This window comes from Eutrigla gurnardus (assembly GCF_963514095.1).
Source record: "Eutrigla gurnardus genome assembly, chromosome: 13".
Taxonomy (NCBI): Eukaryota; Metazoa; Chordata; class Actinopteri; order Perciformes; family Triglidae; genus Eutrigla; species Eutrigla gurnardus.
The window spans coordinates 614,861-641,072 of NC_139936.1; the positions used below are offsets into that span (position 1 = coordinate 614,861).

Consider the following 26,212-nt stretch of genomic DNA (forward strand, 5'->3'; position numbering starts at 1 on the left):
AATCCTCCCAAAAACAAGAAAAACAGCTTTTCAGACGACGTCGCGTCTGTGAACTCCGACCGGTTGTTGTGTGACCGGCGGGTCGGGTTTCAGGGATCTACTTCCTCTCGGTCTCCTGAAACGCCGGCGGAGTGACACCTCGCGCCCTCTCACCGCTCTCTGACGGCAGCCTCAGCACAGTTAGCAGCCCGAGCTAATCCAGCTAACAGCTAACGGCTAGCAAGTGGCGCTATGATGGCGGAGCTGGTGCAGGGACAGGCCTCGATGAACCAGCCGGGGCTGAAGTCAGACGGCCTGGCCGACGTTCTACAGAGGGCCCGGCAGGTAACAACAACGCCGGGGCTCCGCACGCCGCCGTTCCGGGCCGTTCCGATCGAGCCAAAGCACTTTTATTCGGATTCGCCCGTGTTTGTCTCCGCTGCTAACTCCCAACTTATGCGCTCCGTCAACACTCGCTCACTCACACACCGCTAGCATGCTAACTAGCTCGCAGAGCAGCTGGGAGTTGGACTCGGGGCCGGGTTTGGGGGCACTTTATCCGGGCTGACACGATCCGGGACTTAGTTTCGGGGGAGTTTGTGGAGCTGTCACCCCGGAGGGGAGCGCCTTGGGACCGGGGGGGGAGGAGGGCGAGGGGGGTAGCGGGACAGAAGTTTGGCCACACGTGTCACTGAGGCAGGAGGCAACCTGTTGAGACAGAACCACGGTGGAAACCAGCCGTCCGCGGGTTCCACCGGGTTCTACTGGGTTCCACCTGGTTCTGCTGGGACACGTACGGCCGTCAGCAGGCCGGGGGGGTTCATACGGGCTGATCCGCTTTGCAACAGTTAATGTGAGAGTCGGATTCCCCCCCCCCCCCCCCCCCCTTATAGGCTGCTGTTTACTGTAAGTTGGTTAGAAACTAGGCTGCGTTATGCAACCGCCTCAGAGCCATATACAGCCGAGAGAGGTGTGTCTGCTGCCTATAGACAGACAGACAGGTAGACAGACAGGCGGAGGTCAGACAGACAGGACGTTTTACTGCCTGACAGCCTGGTTCATGTGTGCATGCAGGTGTTTTCTCCTCTCTGTGATATTCTATTATTAACTGATGTTGCTCTGCAGGCGAGTCCGGCCGGCTCAGGAACTCGGCTGCAGTCTGACCCCGCCGTCCGACGGCTCCACTGCAGCCTGTGTTGTGTTCAGTAGTTTGGCCTGCAGGCTGATCTCAGACCTGTCATGCACACGTATTAAACCCAGCACAGGAAGTCCAGTTTGAGTGACACGTCTGCCTGCAGAGAGCCGGCTGATACTTCCTCTACAACGTATCACCGTGGCGATCATTCCATGTTTGTTCACTGAGATAAACTGTAGAAAACACGCCGTTTGTATCACTAAATAACTTGCCGGGGGGGGCGGGCTTACATGCATGTGATTGGCCAATGCGGCATCTCGCTGGGTGATGTCACGCTGCGGTGAAGCCTGGTTGTAGTTCTTTACAGCGGCCTTCGTTTGTTCATTAACAGATGAGTTCAGACCAGCTGATGCAGACTCCTGCCTGTGTGTGCTGGAGGCTGGAGGGTCTTAGCTTAGCTTAGCATAAAGGCGTTCACATGTGAAACTAGCTCATTACAGTTCATAATGAAAGCGGCCACGTTGGAAACCATGTGGGAAAAGTGCAGACGGAAGAAGAGTTTTTCAGTTGTTCAGCCTGCTCTCCTTTAAATGATGTTCCCAACAACGTCGTGAAGTGAAGTCGTCTGTGGGGGATGTTTGAGTCCTCGAAGTCCACATGGGGAGGAGGTCTGGGTGGAGGACTTTAACCAGGAGACCGATGTGGGGGTCCCATTAGAACCGCATAGTTTGGTTGAGTTTCTTTTTCTATTTCAGCATCATTTTAATCCAAATTAAACTATTCTAACTATGTAGTTTAGTCTCAACCTAACTATTTAGTTTGGTCGTCTCAACCTAACTATTTAGTTTGGTCGTCTCAACCTAACTATGTAGTTTAGTCTCAACCTAACTATGTAGTTTAGTCTCAACCTAACTATGTAGTTTAGTCTCAACCTAACTATTTAGTTTGGTCGTCTCAACCTAACTACGTAGTTTAGTCGTCTCAACCTAACTATGTAGTTGAGTCTCAACCTAACTATGTAGTTTAGTCTCAACCTAACTATGTAGTTTAGTCTCAACCTAACTATTTAGTTTGGTCGTCTCAACCTAACTACGTAGTTTAGTCGTCTCAACCTAACTATGTAGTTTAGTCTCAACCTAACTATGTAGTTTAGTCTCAACCTAACTATGTAGTTTAGTCTCAACCTAACTATTTAGTTTGGTCGTCTCAACCTAACTACGTAGTTTAGTCGTCTCAACCTAACTATGTAGTTGAGTCTCAACCTAACTATGTAGTTGAGTCTCAACCTAACTATGTCGTTTAGTCTCAACCTAACTATGTCGTTTAGTCTCAACCTAACTATGTCGTTTAGTCTCAACCTAACTATGTCGTTTAGTCTCAACCTAACTATGTCGTTTAGTCTCAACCTAACTATGTCGTTTAGTCTCAACCTAACTATGTCGTTTAGTCTCAACCTAACTATGTCGTTTAGTCTCAACCTAACTATGTCGTTTAGTCTCAACCTAAATATGTCGTTTAGTCTCAACCTAACTATGTCGTTTAGTCTCAACCTAACTATGTCGTTTAGTCTCAACCTAAATATGTCGTTTAGTCTCAACCTAACTATGTCGTTTAGTCTCAACCTAAATATGTCGTTTAGTCTCAACCTAACTGTCGTTTAGTCTCAACCTAACTATGTCGTTTAGTCTCAACCTAACTATGTCGTTTAGTCTCAACCTAAATATGTCGTTTAGTCTCAACCTAACTATGTACTTTAGACGAGGGGTGTCCATGGACGTCAGAACTATTTTCTGGGAGGGTCGGGGAGAGACGCACACAATGATTAACGCACTAGACTGGATAAACGGACCGTGGACGTTGCGGCCATATGACTTTCATTTTGAAGTCGACAATCGGAAAACGGATAACGAGTCGTTTCCCGTTTTTCACTTCAAAATAAAAGAACGAAAAACGGAAAAATGACTCGTATCCCATTATTCGTTAAACGGAAAATGAGAAACGGAAAACGACTCGTTAACTGATATTAGATATTGTGTTTATGAATGGGATTCAGGGATGAAATAACAGTGCCATTTTTCATTCCAGATTTTGCCGTACGTCTTTTTTAATGACCCGGAAGGCGTCAATATCAGTTATTTCATCCCCGATTTCCATTCATGAACACAATATCTAATGTCAGTTAACGAGTCGTTTTCCGTTTCTTCAAGCAGGGTCGAAACATCACATTCATCCAAAAGGTCACTATGTGCATTCAAAATGGCCAAATGCGTAAGTCTCTCCTGCTTCAGTGTTGCGCAGCCAGGTTTTCAACCTGCGCAAGGCTGTGAAAGAGCGCTCGGATGCTGCAGGGAGGCTTATGGGGGGCGGATGAGAGCGGCTGCACCCCTAGTTCCGACGTCTATGGGGGTGTGAGCTTGCTTTTCGCCGCCATCGCGTCCCGGAGTCAACTTGAAGTCACGCGACACTGGCTGTGGCCGCAGGTTTTTTTTCAATGTAACATTGTGCCCCATCATGTATGCCAGGGCTATTCGATTAGTTTTGAATGAGGGCTGGTTAATTGCCTAATTGTGGAGAGCGATGGCCGAGCAGTTTGGGATCGGGGACGTACTGCAGTCGGGGTGAGAGAGAAATCCGACCGGCACCCGCTGTATTTACACCAATAATGTTTCATCATTCATGGCCGTAATAAACACTATTAGTGCTTTATACATGTTGTGGAAGTAGAAACTAAACGGCGTCCTGCCTGAGTTCATAGCGGAGGGAATGTTCCCATTCATTGTCTATGTAAGAAGCCGTGTAATGCCGTCGCGGAGCGGCAAGATTCCAGAGACGGCGCCGCCGCCCGCAAACTCTCAAATCTTTTAAACTGACCGTTGTCGATCTAAAATAAAGACGGATTCAGCAACTGCATAGCTTATTTCTCGCCTAAAATGTTTTCAGAAACACATTTCGGTGAACTATTTTCGTAAAATAAGAGGGAGGTGGGAGGCTGCGAGGGAGAACGATAGAGCTCGGAGGAGCACAGAGGGGAGGGGTGTGTGTGTGGGGGGGGGGGTGCTTTTTTCAAACCTTTCAAATCGTAGACTAGAGCTTTAATTGTATAGTTAGTTAATTTTTCAGGCAACATTATCACCCCTAAAAATACTATAGGCGTATATATTGGTGAGAAATAAACGAGGAGGAGGAAAAATGACGTGTAAATGGTTATTGATTTTTCTAAGTGGTTATGATTTATTATCCGTGTACCCGTTTACATGTGTAGACGTTGACACCCCTAGTTAAGTCTCAACCTAACTATGTAGTTTAGTGGTCTCAACCTATGTAGTAGTAACAGGCCTGGCCCTAACAGGCCTAATGGGTCTGGGTCTAACAGGCCTAACGGTTTGGTTAATACCTCTGGTTTTTGGATCACAGTTTGGCACATTTTGCAGTACATTAGGGAAAACAAGACACAGCAGAAAATATGTTTTTTTGGTTAAGTTAACATTCAACAGTTGTAAATAATTCCTATTTTAACAGTTACTTAAGGCACTTAAATACAGATATATTGTCAGTAAATAAATCACAGAAATATCTAATGGTGATCAACAAAGTATTTCTGTGTGAACCTCTGTCATCAGACCTGTAGATTCTCAACCAAAATGCAAATGTGAAGGCTCATTGTAGCTCTTTGAACGTACACGTTGATTCTGTCCGTCTACGACGGAGTGAGGTCACACATACGCAGCGATACACTCTAACATTGGTCACTTTGTCTCGGTGTGACTCTGCAGTGGGAGGAGCCTGAATGCTGCGAGGAGAAGGACTCGCCCTCCAGTCTGTTTATGTTTCCTTCAGCTAATCAACACATTCAGGTGAAGCCGTCATAAGTTAAATGTTTAAAGTGTATCCTCAGATGAACCCGACCTCAGTTTAACTGTCATTGGCATTCAGTTCGACTGATTAACCAGCTAACTGGCCCAAACCAACCAGCAGCTGCTGCTGCCAGATCTTTGCTGGTTCAACTCATTAATGCTCCGTTTGAGTTCGTCGTAAATCAGCTGCTTGGTCACATGGTGTGATGTGCTTTAGCGAGATCCTGAACCAAAAACGTCTGTTAGGGATATGTAGCGTTACACCCTTAATGGGTAGACCTAAACAGGTCTGGGTCACTCCTAAATAAATTGGTAGAACATGTATTTTCTTAACTTTTATTTCTTATTATTAAAATGAACATTTAAATACTCAAAGAATAGAAGATGTATTCCTTTTCTAAAAATACAATATTGTTACGTCTGGACCAATCACAGATCATTGACATTATGATTGGTTCGTCCAGCATTCTATATCGTCACGATACAATGTTATCACAATACTTAAGTCACAATACGACATTAATCATACCGATCTCATACATTTACCTGGATGTAACTCCTGTACTGTTCAGCCCAGCGTCACATCACAAGTAAAAATACAAAGCACTGTCCTGCCTGGTGATGTACGATCCACGTGTTGTGGTGTTGAGGTGAAATCCAACGTTCCCTACCCCATCATTCCTTCTTTACGCCATCGTTCCCTAACCCATCATTCCTTCTTCATGCCATCGTTCCCTACCCAATCGGTCCTTCCCTACCCCATCGTTCCTTCCCTACACCATCATTCCTTCCTTATGCCATCCTTCCCTACCCCATCGTTCCTTTCCTACCCCATCATTCCTTCCTTATGCCATCCTTCCCTACCCCATCGTTCCTTTCCTACCCCATCATTCCTTCCTTACGCCATCGTTCCCTAACCCATGGCTCCTTCCCTGCACCATCGTTCCTTCCCTACACCATCGTTCCTTCCCTACCCCATTGTTCCCTACGGCATTATTCGTTCCCTACCCCATTGTTCCCAACCCCATCATTCCTTCCCTACGCTATTATTCATTTCCTACCCCATTGTTCGTTCCCTACCCCATTGTTCGTTCCCTACGCCATTATTCGTTCCCTACCCCATCGTTCGTTCCCTACCCCATCGTTCGTTCCCTACCCCATTGTTCGTTCCCTACCCCATCGTTCGTTCCCTACCCCATTGTTCCCTACCCCATTGTTCGTTCCCTACCCCATCATTCGTTCCCTACCCCATCGTTCGTTCCCTACCCCATCATTCGTTCCCTACGCCATTGTTCGTTCCCTACCCCATCATTCGTTCCCTACGCCATTATTCGTTCCCTACCCCATCATTCCCTACGGCATCGTTCGTTCCCTACCCCATCTTTCCCAACCCCATCGTTCGTTCCCTACGGCATCGTTCATTCCCTAACGCATTGTTCGTTCCCTACCCCATCGTTCGTTCCCTACGCCATCATTCGTTCCCTACGCCATTATTCGTTCCCTATCCCATTTGTTCCCTATCCCCTTTGTTCCCTACCCCATTGTTCGTTCCCTACCCCATTGTTCGTTCCCTACCCCATTGTTTGTTCCCTACCCCATCGTTCGTTCCCTACCCCATCGTTCGTTCCCTACCCCATTGTTCGTTCCCTACCCCATCGTTCGTTCCCTACGCCATTATTCGTTCCCTACCCCATCATTCCCTACCGCATCGTTCGTTCCCTACCCCCTCGTTCGTTCCCTACCCCATTGTTCCCTACCACATTGTTCGTTCCCTACCCCATCATTCGTTCCCTACCCCATCGTTCGTTCCCTACCCCATCGTTTGTTCCCTACCACATTGTTCGTTCCCTACCCCATCATTCGATCCCTAACCCATCATTCGTTCCCTACCCCATCGTTCGTTCCCTACCCCATCGTTCGTTCCCTACCCCATCGTTCGTTCCCTACCCCATCGTTCGTTCCCTACCCCATCATTCATTCCCTACACCATTATTCGTTCCCTACCCCATCGTTCCCTACCGCATCGTTCGTTCCCTACCCCGTCTTTTGTTGCCTACACCATCGGCCCTCACGCCATAGTTCCCTGCGGCGAGACTCCTGTTCAGCCCTTGTGTTGACCATAAATCCAGATCAACAGTCTCGTTTAGTTTGAGATGTGTCGCAGCAGCAGATGTGATTGATTAAATATGTTTGACATATTGAAGTAACAGGTGTACACACATGATTAATCCTAAACCTGTTGATCCAGGTACTCAAGGTCCTGATTCATCTGTTGTGACTGGATTTTAGACTGCCTAACTCTGGACTTCGTGGTCCGAGCTTTTAACTTTTTCCTGTTGAATCCATCAGATGGTTCTTAGCACTGAACCGTGTTGATGTCCAGGTGTTACAGCTGTCTCTCTGTCTCTCCATCAGATGGTGGGTAAGATGGGTGGAGAAGCCATGTCTCACCTCAACAGCTCCTCAGGAAGTGTGGAGCCCTCGCTGTATTACCCCGGCCAGAAACGACCAGGAGAGGACGGAGGTGAGGATGGAATTAAATCATCGGATTCTTTCTTTCTTTATTAGAAAGTTTATTTTCTGTACGTTAGCATCCTGACAGAGCCTCCTCACCTGACGTAGACCAGTTCACCAGACCAGAAACCCTTTCAGTTCAGGCACCATAACCTCTTCTCTTGATCAAACCACTTCTATTTGTTATTTATGAATTTTAAACTTCTAATTTGAGTACAAATGCTCCCACTGCCCCTCTCTGACCTGCGGATTTCATAGTTTTTCAATCTGGAATTTTAAGAACTTTTATCATTCTTAACTACTCGAGCTGACCTAGAACTTTCAACCTGGTCTAGAACCTTTTGTCGACCCAGAACCTTGCTCTAGCTTTTACTCAGATGTCACCAGACCAAGAATATTTATTCTGAACCAGAACCTTCCACCTCATCTAAAACCTTTCATTAGAGCTAGAACCTTCGTACCTGGTTTTATGGTGTTTGTTGACAGTGAGACAACTTTTTGATCGTGTGGGTGAGTTTTAGTCCCTTTCCAGGGGAAAGTCTAAGGTTTGTGTCTGTGTCTCAGTAGGTAACCAGCTAGCAGCCATGGGGCACCAGAGGTACGTATTGATCACACCGCTCACATCGTGACCAGAGCTCAGCATCATAATCGTGTTTGCAAATAGACATGAAGTGTGTAACAGTAGATAAGTGTTTATAGATCTGTTCTCCCGTCTCCATCAACATAATCACTTATTGAGTGTGTGTGTGTGTGATGTGTGTGTGTGTGTGCGTGTGTGTGTGATATGTTGCAGCAGGGTAATCACAGAGGATTACAAGGTTCCCGACAGGATGGTCGGCTTCAGTGAGTATGACCTCTGACCTCTCACTGCTTCCTGCTGCTCATGTGTCTGAACGTCCAATCAGATTTGAGCTGAGCGTAGCAACACGTTCCACATCTCGGCTTATCTTCATTATTTAATGTTTTCATCCCTTTGTGTCAGCTCTTGTGCATTTGATCCAGAACGTGATGTAGAACGTTCCACTGGTTCTAACTCTGCTCACCCCTTAACCTCGGACCTGATTTAGAACCTCCATCCTGATCTAAAGCCTGTAGCCCCAGCTAGAGTGTTTTCAGCCAGCCTAGAACCTTGGTCCACAGCTGGAGCCCCCTGACTTAATATCTACAGCCCACCATAGAACCTGGAACCTCAGTCTTATCAGCTGTGCTAGAACCTGTAATTCGCTGATTTAGAACCCTTTCATCCAACCTAGAACCATCATGTCACACATAACCTTTAAAGAACCCCCAGTGTAAGGATACCCACATGTCTAACCTTCCTGTCCTCCAGTTATTGGAAGAGGAGGTGAACAGATCACCAGGATCCAGTTGGAGTCCGGCTGCAAGATCCAGATCGCTGCTGGTGAGTTCGTCTACATGCTGGTCCTCCAGAGTCCACATTCTGCCGAGGACCTGGTTAGGAGGATTTTATATTAGGATGCCTGTTTGTATCCTCCCTAAAACACCCACAATCCTGTGTTGTGTGTGTAGACAGCGGAGGTCTGATGGAACGGCCATGTTCCCTGACTGGAACTCCAGAGAGCATCGAGTGAGTTTCTATACATTCACCTTCAGTTCCTCTGATGACATCACCTGCTGCTCACCTCGTGTGTGTGTGTGTGTGTTTCCAGGCAGGCCAAGCGTCTGCTGGTCCAGATCATCGATCGCTGTAGAAACGGTCCAGGTTTCCACGGCGACAGTGAAGGCGGAGCCTCTGTGCAGGAGATGCTGATCCCGGCCAGTAAGGTGGGGCTGGTGATTGGCCGAGGCGGCGACACCATCAAACAACTGCAGGTGATTATTATAATCATAACTTTATATATAAAGGCACATTTCAAAAAGAAAGTTACAAAGTGCTTCGCAGTAAAAACACCATAAAAGAATTGGGATGAATACAACTGTAGGAGCGCAACAAGCCAGTTGATGGATGCAAATAACGGCAAACTAAATATGGCTAAGGCCTGAAAAATAACATTATCATTAAACATAGTTGGTAAAAATGGGGGCTTGGATAGCCAAGTCTGCTTAGCTGATTGGATTTAGGAACCGTTAGAAACCAACACATCACAGGTAGGAGACGGACCATTCAAGGCTTTTAAACCTGAGAATCCGATCTGAAACTCCCAGGTCACCAGTCAAGGTTTGGTCTCATGTGGCCGAGATGGGATCATCTGTGCCTGCTGCCATGGACTACTACTGTTGATACTATTGCTTCTGTTAATACCACCACTACTGCTAATGCTACTACTACTATACTACTACCAACACCAAATGCAGTTAGAACCCAAGGGCCTGGGTTGCACCAGATTTCTGCCTAAAAGCCTATTAAGGCAGTTTTTTCTCGCCACTGTCGCTGTAATGCTTGGCCCTGGGACTTTGAAATTGTATTGAAATCTTGAGCATATTCTAGTCCTGCTCAATGTGTTAAGTGTCCTGAGATGACTTCTGTTTGATATAACACTATAAATGAAATTGAATTAAATTGGTCGCGTCTCTTGGTGGCGGTTCAAAGCCCAGCAGCAGCGTTTTGTGTAAACTGGAGTATTTGGATGTTTAAAAGTGAGGACATTTTGGTGGTGCCTCACTTTAAAGGAGAAATCCGGTCATTTTTTACCCCATTTTCGTTGTCCCCAGGGTCATCCCGACTTATTAGAAGCAAAAAACCAGACAAAAATTGACGTTCCCTAGCCCGAGATCTGTACCTGCCTGGCAGCCTTCCAGACTCGCTCCAATGCTAATCCATTGGGGCAACTTTTATCTGCTTTTATGGGCCTCAGAAAATAATTCCAAGACCTATGCAACACAGGTTGGGTCCGTACGAGACACGACAGCGCTCGTTTAGCTCAAAAAGTGTGGCGAAACGACATAAATGTGTGTATTTGCATGGAGTTACTCACCTCAAATCACCCCGTACACATTAGTAGTAGAGTGCCGGGCGCATGCAAGTCCCTCCCAGTCACCGCAGAAACGAAAACGTTTACCTCGTAGTTTTGATTTTGTATCCATAAAGAAACGATCGAGCAGTGCAGTCGTCATGTCCGTAATAAATCCATGAAGCCGTTATGTCCATATGTATGACAATGTTACAACATAGCAACGATAGCTTACAGCTAAACAGCAGCCCATAGCCAAAACAATGCAAGTCTCGCGCAAGTTCCCGTCTGCCGTCCTCACTCTGGAGCTGTTTTCAAGCCAGTACAGTGACAAATCTTGGACAGTCGCCCGAGGGTCACTTTGAGTACACCTGGAGTCGAAAAACAGCAACAATGGCAAGTAGTAGCTAGCTAGCTTTGGAAGCTCTTGCTCGATCTCACTCTGCTGATGAGAGACTGCAGTCTGCGCATGTGACTCCCACTAGTGCTGTCAACACAACTAGCCACAACTAACACTTGAATTCCACGCCGTCTCTGTCACCCTTCCTTTCAAACTCAACATCATAGTGATCTATAGCCCACCCGGTCCTCTCGGTGACTTTTTGGATGAGATGGATGCCCTCCTGAGCTGCTCCCCTGATGATGGCACACCACTCACCGTCCTCGGTGACTTCAACATCCACTCGGGAAAGCTGCACTCATCTGAATTTATTGACGTCTTTTCCGCATTTGACCTTACACTCTCCACCAACTCACCGCGCCGGGAACCAACTTGACCTTGTCTTCACAAGATCCTGTGGCATCTCGACACTCTCTGTTACCCCGCTCACCGTGTCCGACCATCACTTTGTGACTTTCTCCCTCCCCATGAAGCCCACCTCATCCCTCCCCTCTACGCCTCGAATGGTCACCAGCCGCTGCAACCTGAAATCTCTCACTCCCTCCGCTCTCTCCTCAACTGTTATCTCCTCGCTACCATCCTCAGAACAGTTCTCCTTAATGCCTACTGAGGAAGCCTCCTCCATCCTCACTCTCCTCTTCTTTGGACACTCTCTGTCCCCCAATCTCACGACCTGCGCGATCATCTCCCTCCCCAGCTGTCTGAACCTCTGCGAACCAACAGATCATTGTTGCGAGCGTCAGAGAGAAAATGGAAGAAATCGGGCCAGCACGAGGACCTTACTCACTACCACCACCTCCTCTCTGACTTCACCTCAACTGTTTCGGCAGCTAAATCTGCCTTCTACCTGGCAAAGATCAACTCTTCTGCCTCCAACCCCAGGAAACTCTTCTCCGTGTTCTCCTCCCTCCTCACCCCTCCTACCCCTCCCCCTCCTTCCTCCCTTACTGCCGATGACTTTGCTACATACTTTACCAAGAAAGTAAATGACATCAGCTCCTCATTCACGCCTATTCCCTCCCAGAAGACATCTCCCCCAACCCTCAACTCGGATGGTCTTACCAGCTTTAGCCCCCTCACCTCTGAAGACGTTCACGCACTTGTTACATCTAACCGTGCCACCACCTGCTCCCTTGACCCGATTCCCTCCTCTCTTCTCCAAGACATCTAACACAACATCTTGCCATTCCTCACCACCCTGATCAACTCCTCCCTCACCTCAGGTGTCATTCCAGCGGATTTTAAGACGGCTACCGTGAAGCCTCTCCTTAAAAAACCCACCCTAGACGCTACTGACATCCAAAGCTACAGACCTGTATCTCTTCTTTCATTCCGCTCTAAAACCTTGGAACGTGCCGCCTACAACCAACTGTCATCCTATCTCTCGCTGAACAACCTCCTAGACCCTAACCAATCAGGATTCAGGACTGCCCACTCCACTGAGACGGCCCTCCTCACAGTGACCGAGTCCCTGCGAGACGCCAGAGCCTCGTCCCACTCCTCCGTTCTCGTTCTCCTCGACCTATCTGCTGCATTCGACACAGTCAATCACCAAATCCTCCTCTCCACTCTGGCTGAACTTGGCATAACTGACTCTGCTCTCACCTGGTTTACATCATACCTGACAAATCGCACCTTTCAGGTCACATGGAATGGCTCTATGTCCAAACCCTGTTCTCTGGACACGGGTGTCCCTCAAGGCTCAGTATTAGGACCGCTTCTGTTCTCACTATACACCAGATCACTAGGTTCTGTTATCACATCGCATGGATTCTCCTACCATTGCTACGCAGATGACACCCAGCTGTTCCTCTCTTTTCCCCCGTCCTCTGACACTCACATTGCAACTCGCATCTCGGACTGTCTGGCTGACATCTCTGTCTGGACAACTGCACATCACCTCAAGCTTAACCTGAATAAAACCAAACTCCTCTTCATCCCAGGGAAAGACTGCCCTCGCATGGACCTGTCGGTCACTGTCGAGGGCATCACAGTATTGCCGTCGTCAACTGCGAGGAACCTGGGTGTAATCCTCGATGACCAACTATCCTGCACCTCCAACATCACTGCTGTGGCCCGATCCTGCAGATTTGCCCTCTACAATATCCGCAGGATTTGGACCTTCCTCACAAAGGATGCAACGCAACTCTTGGTCCAAGCACTGGTCATCTCCCGCCTTGACTACTGCAACTCTCTCCTGGCCGGACTCCCGGCCTATGCGATTAAACCATTGCAGCGTATCCAGAACGCTGCAGCACGCCTTATCTTCAATCTACCCAAATTCTCCCATGTGACCCCCCTCCTCCGTGACCTCCACTGGCTCCCTGTTGCAGCATGCATCCAATTCAAGACGATGACACTGGCCTTCAGGGCCATCAATGGAACGGCACCCATCTACCTTCAAACACTGGTCAAACCTCACGCCCCGAAGCGAGCACTTCGCTCCTCTACTTCAGCTGGCCGGCTGGTACCACCATCGCTGAAATCAAACAAATGTCGCTCAGCAAAGTCCAGACTAGAGTTCTCAACGGGTCGGCCCAGCCCGACAAACCCGACGGGACCCGAAGTTTCGGGCCGGGTCCGGGCCGAAAAAATACGCAAATGAGCCGGGTCGGGTCGGGCCTCGGGCTTCCTTTTTTTATAAAACACATTTAATTAAAAAATAAAAAATAAAAAAAATTGTAGGTTGTAAATTATATATTGTTTGCTGTGAATCATCGCTGTTCACGTTTGGTCAATCTGGCTGCCTGCTTCATGGGGCAGACGCACACCTGACGACGCTGCGTGACGCACTCACGCCTATAGCTATTGTGTGAAGATTTAATTTAATATTTATTTACGGCATATTTATTTATATAGGCTATTTAAAGTTTCGGTTGTTTGTGTTAAATCTTTTAATTTTAAATAAAGTTTCATTTGAATTCACGTCTGCTGTCTGTCTGATCGTGATAACAAGTGTATGAGGAAAACAATGCAGGCGCGCGGGGGGTCGGGTTCGGGTCGGGTTCGGGCCGACAATTCATGCTGGTGTGTCGGGCTGCGTCGGGTTCGGGTTTAAAAACCCGCGGGTCGGGTCGGGCTGTAATTTTCAGGCCCGTTGAGAACTCTAGTCCAGACTCTTCTCTGTTCTGGCGCCGGTCATTTTTTCTCTGAAGTACTAGTTTACTCAGATGAGGACCTAACACTTGTTCTATTTTTAGCTCTTACTTTATCAGCAATGATACGTTGTGGTTTCCTTGTTTCCTTCTTTTGACAAATGTACTTATTGTAAGTCGCTTTGGACAAAAGCGTCTGCTAAATGACCTAAATGTAAATGTAGCCTTCTGAGACTGCGCAAGATTTGTTGTCGCTGTAGCAGGTTCAACTGTCACAAAGGCTAAGCAATCTTACGATGTAGTTACACTGTCATATGGACATGACGGCACTGCTCGATAGAAAGAAGTTTGTCACTGTACTGGCTTGAAAACAGCTCCAGAGTGAGGACGTCAGGAGACAGCAGTCGGGAGACGGCAGACGGGAACTTGCGCGAGACTTGCATTGTTTTGGCTACGGGCTGCTGTTTAGCTGTAAGCTAGCGTTGCTATGTTGTAACATAGTCATACATATGGACATAACAGCTTCATGGATTTATTACGGACATGACAACTGCACTGTTCGATCGTTTCCTTATGGATACAAAATCAAAATTACAAGGAAAACGTTTTCGTTTCTGCGTTGACTGGGAGGGACGAGCGCGCGCTCGGCTATCTACTGCTAATGTCTACGGGGTGATTTGAGGTGAGTAACTCCATGCAAAAACACACATATTTATGTCGTTTTGCCACACTATTTGAGCTAAACGAGCGCTGTCGTGTCTCGTACGGACCCAACCTGTGTTGCATAGGTCTTGGAATTATTTTCTGAGGCCCAGAAAAAAGCAGATAAAACTTGCCCCAATGGGCAATGAGCATTGGAGCGAGTCTGGAAGGCTGGTAAATGGTTTATATGACTCACATTCACACACCAACGGCGTAGTCAACCACGCAGGGCGACAGCCAGCTCGTCAGGAGCAATTAGGGTGAGGTGTCTTGCTCAGGGACACCAGGCACTCAGCTAGGAGGAGCCGGGGATCGAACCGGCAATTTTTGTCGGGTTTTTTGCTTCTAATAAGTTGGGATGACCCTGGGGACAACGGAAATGGGGTAAAAAAATGACTGGATTTCTCCTTTTAATGGGACATACAGTCGAGTGTCATCCACATAACGGCATATTTAAATGTCAAGACTACGCATGATTTGCCCCAACGGTAGCATTTATTTGGAGAACAAGTAGGGACCCAGGTTAAAGCCTTGTAGGACTCCACAGAAAAGAGGAGCACAAGAGGAGGGAGGCAGGCAAAGCAGGACTTGTTTGAGAGGTGAACCAATCCAGAGCCACATGCCGAGTCCTTATGATGCTACCAACTAACGAGGTGTCTTTATTATCTGTGATGCCGGGAAGGATCATTGAAGGATCGGACACTTGAAAAGGAACTAGACTGAATCACTCTAATGGCAGGAGTAAAGAACAAATAAAGTATACGTTTTATCTAAATGTGTGTCAGGAACGAGCAGGCGTGAAGATGATGATGATCCAGGACGGTCCGATGCCAACGGGAGCCGACAAACCTCTCCGCATCTCTGGAGACCCCTACAAAGTCCAGGTAAGAACATGTTTCATGGCCAACCTCCTCTCAAAGCCAGCCCAAGATCTGGCTCTTACTGGATCAAATCAGACTGGTGACAAGAACGAGAGTCTCATAATATGTTCACACCAAATACACAAGTTTCCACACGGTGTGATTGTCACACAAAGTCGATGCAAATTATGCAGAAATTTAAAAAATATTTTAACTACAGTAAGTGTGCAACAATATCTGTGGATTGTTGTCTCCTTCATCTGTGGTCCCCCAGAGGTCTAGATAGTAGCTCACATTAGTCCAGAGACCAGACCAGACTATGTGGAGGAACCAGAGACTGTCTGTGGTCCAAACAACAAGGTCTCTGCTGTATTTATGTCTAGATGACCTTATTTGGAGTGTTGATGGAGCAGCTACAATGTTAGCGTAGCCTAGCACCATCAACCAGACTCCATTCAGAAAACCAGACAGACCTAACAAAGCATGACTCAGCACTTTTTACTGATCACCATCATGATGGAGTTATTTCAGCATCCTTTTCATCTGGTTATTGATATTAAATCACAGATAAACGGTTTATTTTGGGGTAAACCAGCTTACGTGGGTCTTGCTAGATCCAGTGAAACCAGTCACATTCCAGCAGGAGGTTTGGTGTTTGGTCAGCAGATCATTCTTAAGTACAGGAGTACACAGGATGTATTCTCCTTCACTGAAGTATTTAAACTCTCTGCTCCTGCAGGCGGCGAGGGAGCTGGTGTTGGAGGTGATCAGGGAGAAGGACGGAGATTTCAGGTCAGGACGCAATGACTTCAGCGCCCGCCTGGGAGGAACCAGCCTGGATGTACGACATGCACAAACAAACGCACACTGTTAGCATTTGTAAACAGCTAGCCTGTTTGAGTGTCCTTCTGAACCGCTATTAAAAAGGTACATTCATGTCTAGTCCGTCTCTCTGCAGGTTCCAGTCCCCAGGTTTGCTGTCGGCATCGTGATCGGCAGGAACGGAGAAATGATCAAGAAGATCCAGAACGATGCCGGAGTCCGGATCCAGTTCAAAGCAGGTCTGTTTACACCAGTAAACCCAGTTCATACTGGTCTTTTAACACCAGTATAATCCAGTTAATAAATAACTAGTGTGTAAACATAAGGATAGACTAACTAAATAAATTACTTTACAGCAATATAAACCAGTTTAATCCAGAGTGTGTTTACACCACTATACACAGATTAAACTACTCCTACTGAGTCAGTATAATCCAGATTAAACTACTCCTACTGAGTCAGTATAATCCAGATTAAACTACTCCTACTGAGTCAGTATAATCCAGATTAAACTACTCCTACTGAGTCAGTATAATCCAGATTAAACTACTCCTACTGAGTCAGTATAATCCAGATTAAACTACTCCTACTGAGTCAGTATAATCCAGATTAAACTACTCCTACTGAGTCAGTATAATCCCGTCCACATTGATTCCAGTTTAATACTAGCCTCTTTACACCAGTATAATCCAGATTGAACGAGGTGGATACAGATTAAAGTGTTTTGACCTCTGACCTTTCTGTGTGTTCTCCAGATGATGGCATCAGTCCAGAGCGTGTTGCCATGGTGATGGGTCAGCCAGACCGCTGTCAGCACGCTGTCCACCTCATCAATGAGCTCATCCAGACCGCTCAGGTAACGCACACTCACTCACACACTCACTCTCTCCTCTCTCTCTCTCTCTCTCTCCTCTCTCTCACACACACACACGCACGCACACTCACTCTCTCTCTCACACACACACACACTCACTCTCTCCTCTCTCTCACACTCACACACACTCACTCTCTCTCTCACACACACACATTCACACACACACACACACACACACACACACACACACACACACACACACACACTCACTCTCTCTTCTCTCTCACACACACACACACACTCTCACTCACTCTATCTCTCACTCACACGCACACACACACTAACCTGTGACGGCGTGTGTGTGTAGGAGCGTGATGGTTTTGGCTCCGCCCTGCGAGGTGGGAGGGTCAGAGGTCGTGGTGATTGGACGATGGGATCCCCCGGTCCACTACAGGAAGTGACCTACACCATCCCCGCCGACAAGTGTGGCCTGGTCATCGGCAAAGGTAGGAGGAGTCTGCGTCACACCTGGAAACACCAAGCATACTAATATTCTAATACACCAAAACGTTGATTAATATCCAACAATAGGAAGAATCAGGGAGTTTATATAACTAATGTGTCGATTATTTTATATTTTATGATTTCCTCTCAGGGGCTCTAAACTACTGTTACATGATAAACTGATGCTAGAATTATTGTATTGTATCCTGATACTAGAAAATAATCCCGGTACTAGAAAAGTATCTGGTTTTACTGGGTTTCTCAGGAACCACCACTTCAACTTAACCAGAGCTTTCTACACTTACTGTGTGGTCTTCCTGCTTTCAGCAGCTTCCCCTCATCAACTTCTCACAGAACTTCATCCTGATTCTTTATCATTTAGTGGGTTTCTGTCTCCCTGCTGCAGTACCACTCTCCACCTGAACGGGTACTGAGGGGGGCGGTGGGGGCGCTGTTTTACACAGTCTTAATAAAGGCTATTTAATGTGAAGTCTGGTTGTAAATATGAAGTTCAATATCAAAGAAATCACAACTCAACAAAGTATAGATACATCAGATAGAATACATGAAACATGTTAATTATTTAAAAGAAATGTATTCATTCATTGTTTTCATTTTAACTTCCGTGTTCTTTCATCCATTATTCCTTCACGTTTCCTGACGTTTTAGATTTTTGCCTCCAGATATTTATCGGGATATCGTATCCCCGTCACGGATTTGATTTCGTGACATCACCACGACAGTTAAGAGTCGTTTTTATTTGCTCCCGAGCTGGCTGAGTTTCCATTAATGCTGAGTCATGGTGCCGGCGGTGCAGCTGATAAGTTCATGCTTTTATTTAAACGTTGCTGGCGTCGAGGGGCTCGGACCCTGAAAGAGAACAGCCGCTCCGTCAGCCCCACTCAGCCTCTATTTAGAAACCGCTTAGAAATATCCGCCATTCATCCGCCTGCGTGGAGGTCAACGGGGTCGCGCTGCAGCCTTCACAATAAAAGCCCAGAAAAGAGAGATGTCAAGTAGGCGACGTTCAAACACCATATGTTCTGTTAGTGTGTCGTCTGGTGCTCCATTGTTAGTCAGCACTTTCTGTTGGACACACACACACTCATACACACTCTCGCGCACACTCACTCACTCACTCACTCACTCACTCACTCACTCACTCACTCACTCACTCACTCACTCACTCACACACACACACACACTCACTCACACACACACATCAGATTGGAACGCATCATTAAACACTCATGTCTAATTTAATGTTAAATAGGAACAGTTACATACAAATATTTAAATCGCAGCTAAAAACAAGAATGAGTTTGTTAGTGTTTATTTGATTCATCAGATTATTATTTCATAATAATCATTTTAGTTTTTAATATTCCTTCTGTTTAACTGACGACATTAATCTCAGTTAGTTATTAGCCTCTGTACTATAATGGTATTTATCCATGTAGTACTCTGGAGCAAGTACTTGTACCTGATGTAGTACTGTGTGTCTGCAGGAGGCGAGACCATTAAGAGTATTAACCAGCAGTCTGGGGCCCACGTGGAGCTGCAGAGGAACCCGCCCCCCTCCACAGACCCCAACACCCGGGTCTTCACCATCCGGGGCACCGCCCAGCAGATGGACCTGGCCCGCCAGCTCATAGACGACAAGATCGGGGTACGTAAACAAACGCACCTCCAAACATTCCTGCTCAGCAGTCCCAGCTGGACTCTAAGGGTCCAGGATCAGAGTCTGAACCCTTCTGGGCTCTGATAGGTTCTGATCCTCCGGGTGTCCCGGTGAATGAATGCTTTCATATTCAAGAAAAACAATCCACAGACCCTTAATGAGTACAAATACTCACTGAATAACTCTCACCAGACTCCATTCAGAAATCCTGCGATTTAAGAGCCTGAAGTTTGAATGCTAACAGATTGCAGTCTCTGATTGCAGGGTTCAGGGATCATGAGTAACGGAGGTTTCGGCTTCAGTCCCTTCACTCAGGGTCCTGCTGCACACCAGAAGTAAGACCCGTCTCACTCTCACCCGTCTCACTCTTACACCCACATGGAGCTAACAACAGACGATGTAGCTGGAGGTGAAACCCAAACAAACCAGCTTCAGTCTCATAAAACAGATCCAATTCAAGTTGGGTTTTTGTTCCAAATATTTACATTTATATGGCATTTTGCAAATAAGGCAATAAGATTAATGTATACATATTTATTTATTTGACATTCCATCTAAGATGAATGAAAGTTTGAGTTGAGAATGTAATTTTCTGTCTCAACATGTAGCTGCTGTTTAATATTCATATTTCATCTCATTCAAACACATTTAAAGATTAAAACCAGATTTGATTATTGATTTGAGAGATTTGTGTGATGGCGACTTCCTGCTGTGTTCTGATTGGTTGAGACTATTAAGCAGCAGAATGAACGAACAACTGTGTGTGTGTGTGTGTGTGTGTGTGTGTGTGTGTGTGTGTGTGTGTGTGTGTGTGTGTGTGTGTGTGTGTGTGTGTGTGTGTGTGTGTGTGTGTGTGTGTGTGTGTGTGTGTGTAGCTGTGGCAGCGGTCAGACCTTCCTGACTGGCGTTTGGGGAAACACCTACCAGACGAGCTGGCAGAACCCTGGACAACAAGATCCTGGTAACACACACACACGTATCTCCATCATTCCTTCCAGCTGATGATGATGAACACGGTGAGACTTCCTGTTTGTGTGTGCAGGTCAACAGAATCAGCCTCAGAGCCTGATGACAGACTACAGTAAGGCCTGGGAGGACTACTACAAGAAACAGAGTACGCCTCCGTCTGTCCCTCTGTCTGTCTGTCCATCCCTCTTTCTGCCTGTTTGTCTGTCTGTCTGTCCCTCCTTCTGCCTGTCTGTCTGCCCGTCCGTCTGTCTTTCTGTCCTTGTGTCTTAATGTCTTCATGTCCTCATGTCCTTGTGTCTTCATGTCTTAATGTCCTCATGTCTTCATGCTTCATGTCCTCATGTCTTAATGTCCTCATGTCTTCTTGTCTTCATATCCTTGTGTCCTCGTGTCTTCATGTCCTCATGTCCTCATGTCTCCAGGTCAGTCTTCCCAGCAGAGTTCGGTGCCAGACTACACTGCAGCGTTAGCAGAATACTACAGACAGCAGCCCTACCTGTGGAACGCCGCCCAGATACAGGTACACACGGGAAGTAACACACGGGAAACACAGGAAGTAACACACGGGAAACACAGGAAGTAACACACGGGAAGTAACACACGGGAAGTAACACTAGGGAAGTAATACACGGGAAGTAACACACGGGAAACACAGGAAGTAACACACGGGAAACACAGGAAGTAACACACGGGAAGTAACACACGGGAAGTAACACACGGGAAACACAGGAAGTAACAAACGGGAAGTAACACACGGGAAACACAGGAAGTAACACACGGGAAACACAGGAAGTAACACACGGGAAACACAGGAAGTAACACACAGGAAACACAGGAAGTAACACACGGGAAACACAGGAAGTAACACACGGGAAGTAACACACGGGAAGTAATACACGGGAAGTAACACACGGGAAACACAGGAAGTAACACACGGGAAACACAGGAAGTAACACACGGGAAGTAACACACGGGAAGTAACACACGGGAAGTAACACACGGGAAGTAACACACGGGAAGTAACACACGGGAAGTAACACACGGGAAACACAGGAAGTAACACACGGGAAACACAGGAAGTAACACACGGGAAGTAACACACGGGAAGTAACACACGGGAAGTAACACACGGGAAGTAACACACGGGAAGTAACACACGGGAAACACAGGAAGTAACACACGGGAAGTAACGCACGGGAAGTAACGCACGGGAAACACAGGAAGTAACACACGGGAAACACAGGAAGTAACACACGGGAAACACAGGAAGTAACACATAGGAAACACAGGAAGTAACACACGGGAAGTAACACGGGAAACACAGGAAGTAGGCGCGTTTCGAATCATGCATGCGCTTGCGCTTGCCTCGCAAAACCAGGCATTCTGGGAAAAAAAACGTCAGAAATGCTGGTGATAACTTCCCTTTGCCACATGTCACATGACTTTAAAAACTTGCGGTATCTCCAGGGTACCTCCCTCCGCATGCTTTTCTGTGCAGATGGTCTCAAATAAGTGCGGACATAAGACACTCCCCTCAACGTTGCCCTAGTTGGTTAGAATTACCACGTGGTATTTCCCACGTGAGAAAATTCCTCAGCCTCCGTCAACAACGGGAGTTCAAATGCCTCGGCTCGAGTTCGTCAGCGACGAAGAAAGCCAGCGCCACTGGGTAGGCCATATTCTTTGTGCAAAGTCCGTGAAGTTTCCCCAGGAGTGGCAGTTTTTGTTATGTATATAATTATTAATAAAGTTTAAAAAAAAGTCTGTGAAGTGCACCTGTGTCCGACTTGACATGGTGGGAACTTGACGTGTTTATGACGAGTTCCGGCGGATCCTCTCAAGTCTCGTGCATGCATCGGCGCAAATGCATGCGATCCGAAACGCAGCCAGTAACACGAGAAGTAACAAACAGGAAACACAGGAAGTAACGCATGGGAAGTAACACACAGGAAGTAACACACAGGAAACACAGGAAGTAACACATGGGAAGTAACACACAGGAAGTAACACACAGGAAACACAGGAAGTAACACATGGGAAGTAACACACGAGAAGTAACACACAGGAAACACGGGAAGTAACACACAGGAAACACAGGAAGTAACGCATGGGAAGTAACACACAGGAAACACAGGAAGTAACACATGGGAAGTAACACACGAGAAGTAACACACAGGAAACACGGGAAGTAACACACAGGAAACACAGGAAGTAACACACGGGAAACACGGGAATTAACACACAGGAAACACAGGAAGTAACACAAGAATCTTTATTGAAAACATTGAAAAACACAAACAGGAAGTTATTCGTCATCATGCTATAGAGAAACGATATATTTTTATAGTAGTAATATATTCTATAGTAGTAGTAGTTATAATTTAAAAGGATAAACGTCAGTTTATTGTAAAGTAAAACATAGTTCTTCTGTTAACATCTGAACGTAAAGTTTTACATTTGAAATGTTTCTAACATTCTGGTTTTCTTTCCAACATGGCATCTCTCCTCGATAGGGTTTTTAATATCTGCTGATATATAATGTTGTAGTTTTAATGGTTCTAAGCTGCTTCCAGCTTCTATTAAACAGGAAACTATATTTGACAAGATGACATTTGAACGCATCACGACGGTGTCACCTCGTTAACGTTAGCTACTTTGTATCTTGCGTTAATAAAGCGAGGATCCATCATCGACCAGACATGTCAACAACTTTACGTACAACAATGATGTCATTTCCTGTCTCTTCAGGATCACTAGAGGCTCCTCCCTCACCGGTGAAGGCCTTGGACGATCGTCAACGGCAACCGAATCGGGGTTTCCTAGCAACGCTCTGCCGCTTCCTCCTTCTTTTTGTAGAGAAAAACTAAGGATTAACTGAAAAATCACGAACTCTTTTCTTTTCTGTTTTTTAACCTTACAAAGTTGATATTTTGTCGGGCAGATTTTTTTGGACTAGCCTCTGGTCTCTCCACAGTGTAGACCTGGTTTTTCTTTTTGTTTTATTTTTTATCAAACTTGAACTTAAAGATGTATCAGTGTGGCTTTGAACAAAAAAAATCCAGTATAATCTATATTTTGTCTAGTTTTATTTTCCAATAAGAAAACGGTAAAAGGCTTAGCAGTCTTGAGTAAGAAAATCAGATATTATTATTATTATTATTTTGTTCATGATAATGTGTTAAAGCATGCGTCAGATTGTGTGTTGACTCTCAGTTATTTTTTTTTTTTATTTCGCCTAGAAATATTTTAATAGCGTCAGATGGAAATTTAATGTTTTACCGTCAGAGACAAAAGTGTTTTTTGTACTAAATTTGTGCTCGCTGGGTTTGTTGTTTGTTCTCGATCTAATTTTAATTTTACCTGTTTAGTCGCCGTCTCGAAGGCGCAACCACGCGATTTCTGTTTGGTTTGATGATCGTTCTTATTCCTGTATCTCTAGTGATCCTTTAGTTTTTACGATGTAATGATGAATAAATGAAGATTTATATTGCGTTGTCTAAAGCCAGATCTCTCTGTGGTCAAACAGTTTGTCTTCCACAGGATTTAAACCGTCGCCGCTCCGCTCGACCGGGACGATGTTTCTTACAACGTGAACCTTAATTGTTGTTGTGATTTAGTTCTTCTGCATTTCTACTTTGCCCATTTGTTTGTAGAAGTGTACGTAGCTGAACAATGAAGTTTTTGATTCTATTTGCGATGTGTTGGCTAAACTAGCGTGTTAGCTAAACGCGCAGGTTAGCAAAAAGATGTGCGTTACCTCAACTGTGTGTTAGCGGACAGAACGGTGGTCGGAGCGTTTCTGTTGTGTTTTATTCATTGAAACTTGTCTCTTCGTGTTTTTTCTAAGCGACGTGTTTGTTAACTGCGCGTTAGCTTAGCGTGAGTTAGCGTTTACCAAACACGCGTAAGAACATTTCTGGAAATATGGTGAAATTGTCCCATTTTCGATTTAAAAACTGTCCGTGAATAATTGGCGAGAAAACTAAAATAAAACAAATCGACTCGTTAAAAAGAAGCTACGCATCTCACTTTACCTAATGGCGATTAAAAATCGAAGCATAAACATCTTTACATAGCGCGTCTGTGTTCGTACTTTCTGATTTTCCCAACGTGACACAAACGCAGCGTTAGCTGAATATTTGTTAGCTCAAGTGTTTTGTGAACTCGTAGCTAAACTTTGTGTGCGCTAGCTGAGCGGTGCAAGTGAATGCAGCATCGGACGAATGTCTCTTCGCATTAGCTTAGCCGTATGAATTAGCTTTCACTGAAAGTGCGTTACGAATTTTTTTTTTGTTAAAGAGTACAAACTATGGATGTTTGTCCGATGTGTGTGTTAACTAAACACACTAACTCGCTGCACTTACGACATATCGCAAAAATGGCCGAGAGAAACAAAATCGGCCTCCCGTTTGTGATTCCACGTTTTTTGAATTTCCTCCATTTAGATAAAAAAATAACAATAAAGTTGACTCCAAAGAAGTGATGCTAGTTATTTGCTAATTAACTGTCATAGGCCTTTTATTCGTTTACTAGTGTAACGACATCGCTGGTGAATGTAGCAGCGTCGGCGTCCCCGATTCTACCTACTGACTAATAAACGAACACGGGAGTATTTAACTCGTGAATCCGAGGCAGTCGTGTTCCTCTGTAGACGTCAGAGTTCAGCCGTTAGCTGTGTGTGTGTGTGTGTGTGTGTGTGTGTTAGCATCGTGTGCATGGTGCGTTTGAGTGCGTGCGCCGAGCGTCTGACCACAGAGAGGTTTGTCTTGCGTTGACGTAGATCTGGCGGCGGTTGAGTTGAATCGGTGGTTCTGCTTCTCGTGTGTGTCGATGATGACGATGATAATAATAATGACGACGATAATAATGAGTTCTCCGGTTCGGGGTCTATTTAAATCTCTTTATCCAGTTTTGAATATTCAGTTTGTCGATATATGGTTTGTGTAAATTTCCACTTCCTGGCGGTGCTCTCCAGTTCGATGTGCTTTGTTATCCTGTTAAAATGATATTGTTTAATTCACATGTTGTCTAACAAACAGAAGCTGTGTGTGTTATTTTCTCAAGACTGCTAGGCTAACTGTCTCTCTCTCTTCTTGTCTGTCTGTCTCCGTCCGTCCGTACGCCGCCACCGCGTTTCGGCCCGGCGGCGGGACTTAAACGCACCTGCAATCGGAAACCATGTGACCTCATTGCAGGCGCGTGGAAGTGTCCCGCCGCTCGTTAAGCTTGGCGGCGCCGCGGCGAGGAGAGCTGTAGTGAAAAATAATTGCAAACGCCCCAGTGGACGCGGCTCGTGGTCCGGGTCCAGGCTCCGGCTCGACTGGTACAACCAGTCCCAGACCAGTAACCCAGGTCCCAGACCAGTAACCCAGGTCCCACAAGCAGGACCGGACACGACACCAGCCGTCCACTCTGGTTTAGATCTTCCTAGTCCCGAACCCTGGTCCTGAAGGGCCCACGGGGAGCCTTTTGGTTTCTGTTGTTTTTCTAATGGACAGACGTCCTAACTGTAACCTGCAGATTTTTCTATTAGATTCTATTGACAATAGAGTTGTGTATGAACCCGAGCCACGAGACTGTCGGTGGCCGAGGGAGAGGAAGATGATGATGATGATTAACATGAGGGCTAATAAACAGGCTCATTCTTTCTGACTCCGTGTTTCACTCCAGTCTCAGAACTACAAATCCCACATTATCAGGACAACCTTAAAGTAATGTTAGTGTGTACCACAAAACCTACGTTAGTATGTACGACAAAACATATGTTAGTGTGTACCGCAAAACCTACGTTAGTATGTACGACAAAACCTACGTTAGTATGTACGACAAAACGTATGTTAGTGTGTACCACAAAACCTACGTTAGTATGTACGACAAAACCTACGTTAGTATGTACGACAAAACGTATGTTAGTGTGTACCACAAAACCTACGTTAGTATGTACGACAAAACCTACGTTAGTATGTACGAC

General features: G+C 46.0%; 1 protein-coding gene across 6 annotated transcripts; it reads left to right on the top strand.

Moving 5' to 3' along the window:
- The first annotated feature begins 164 nt into the window (after nt 1-164).
- LOC311023477 (far upstream element-binding protein 3-like) lies at nt 165-25,893 on the top strand. Of its 6 annotated transcripts, none has more exons than XM_084025328.1 (19): nt 171-324; nt 4,888-4,968; nt 7,384-7,492; nt 8,047-8,080; nt 8,276-8,325; nt 8,813-8,884; nt 9,013-9,070; nt 9,153-9,315; nt 15,377-15,475; nt 16,191-16,292; nt 16,395-16,512; nt 17,029-17,129; nt 17,455-17,593; nt 19,100-19,260; nt 19,537-19,607; nt 20,148-20,233; nt 20,315-20,386; nt 20,664-20,761; nt 22,990-25,893. In XM_084025328.1, the coding sequence occupies exons 1-19, from the start codon at nt 232-234 to the stop codon at nt 22,996-22,998; spliced, it is 1,716 nt and encodes a 571-aa protein (XP_083881454.1). In that variant the 5' UTR covers nt 171-231; the 3' UTR covers nt 22,999-25,893. The 6 variants fall into 6 exon arrangements, with proteins under 6 accessions (XP_083881456.1, XP_083881457.1, XP_083881459.1 ...); XM_084025329.1 differs by having other exon boundaries at nt 16,410-16,512; XM_084025330.1 differs by lacking the exon at nt 4,888-4,968 and having other exon boundaries at nt 165-324.
- Nucleotides 25,894-26,212: the final 319 nt, after the last annotated feature.

Excerpts from the sequence above, each read along its gene's own strand:
- LOC311023477 (XM_084025328.1), top strand. The coding sequence starts at position 232 with ATGATGGCGGAGCTGGTGCAGGGACAGGCCTCGATGAACCAGCCGGGG. Across the intron at positions 16,513-17,028 it reads CCGGATCCAGTTCAAAGCAG|ATGATGGCATCAGTCCAGAG; the intron begins GTCTGTTTACAC and ends TGTGTTCTCCAG. Across the intron at positions 20,234-20,314 it reads CCCTGGACAACAAGATCCTG|GTCAACAGAATCAGCCTCAG; the intron begins GTAACACACACA and ends TTGTGTGTGCAG.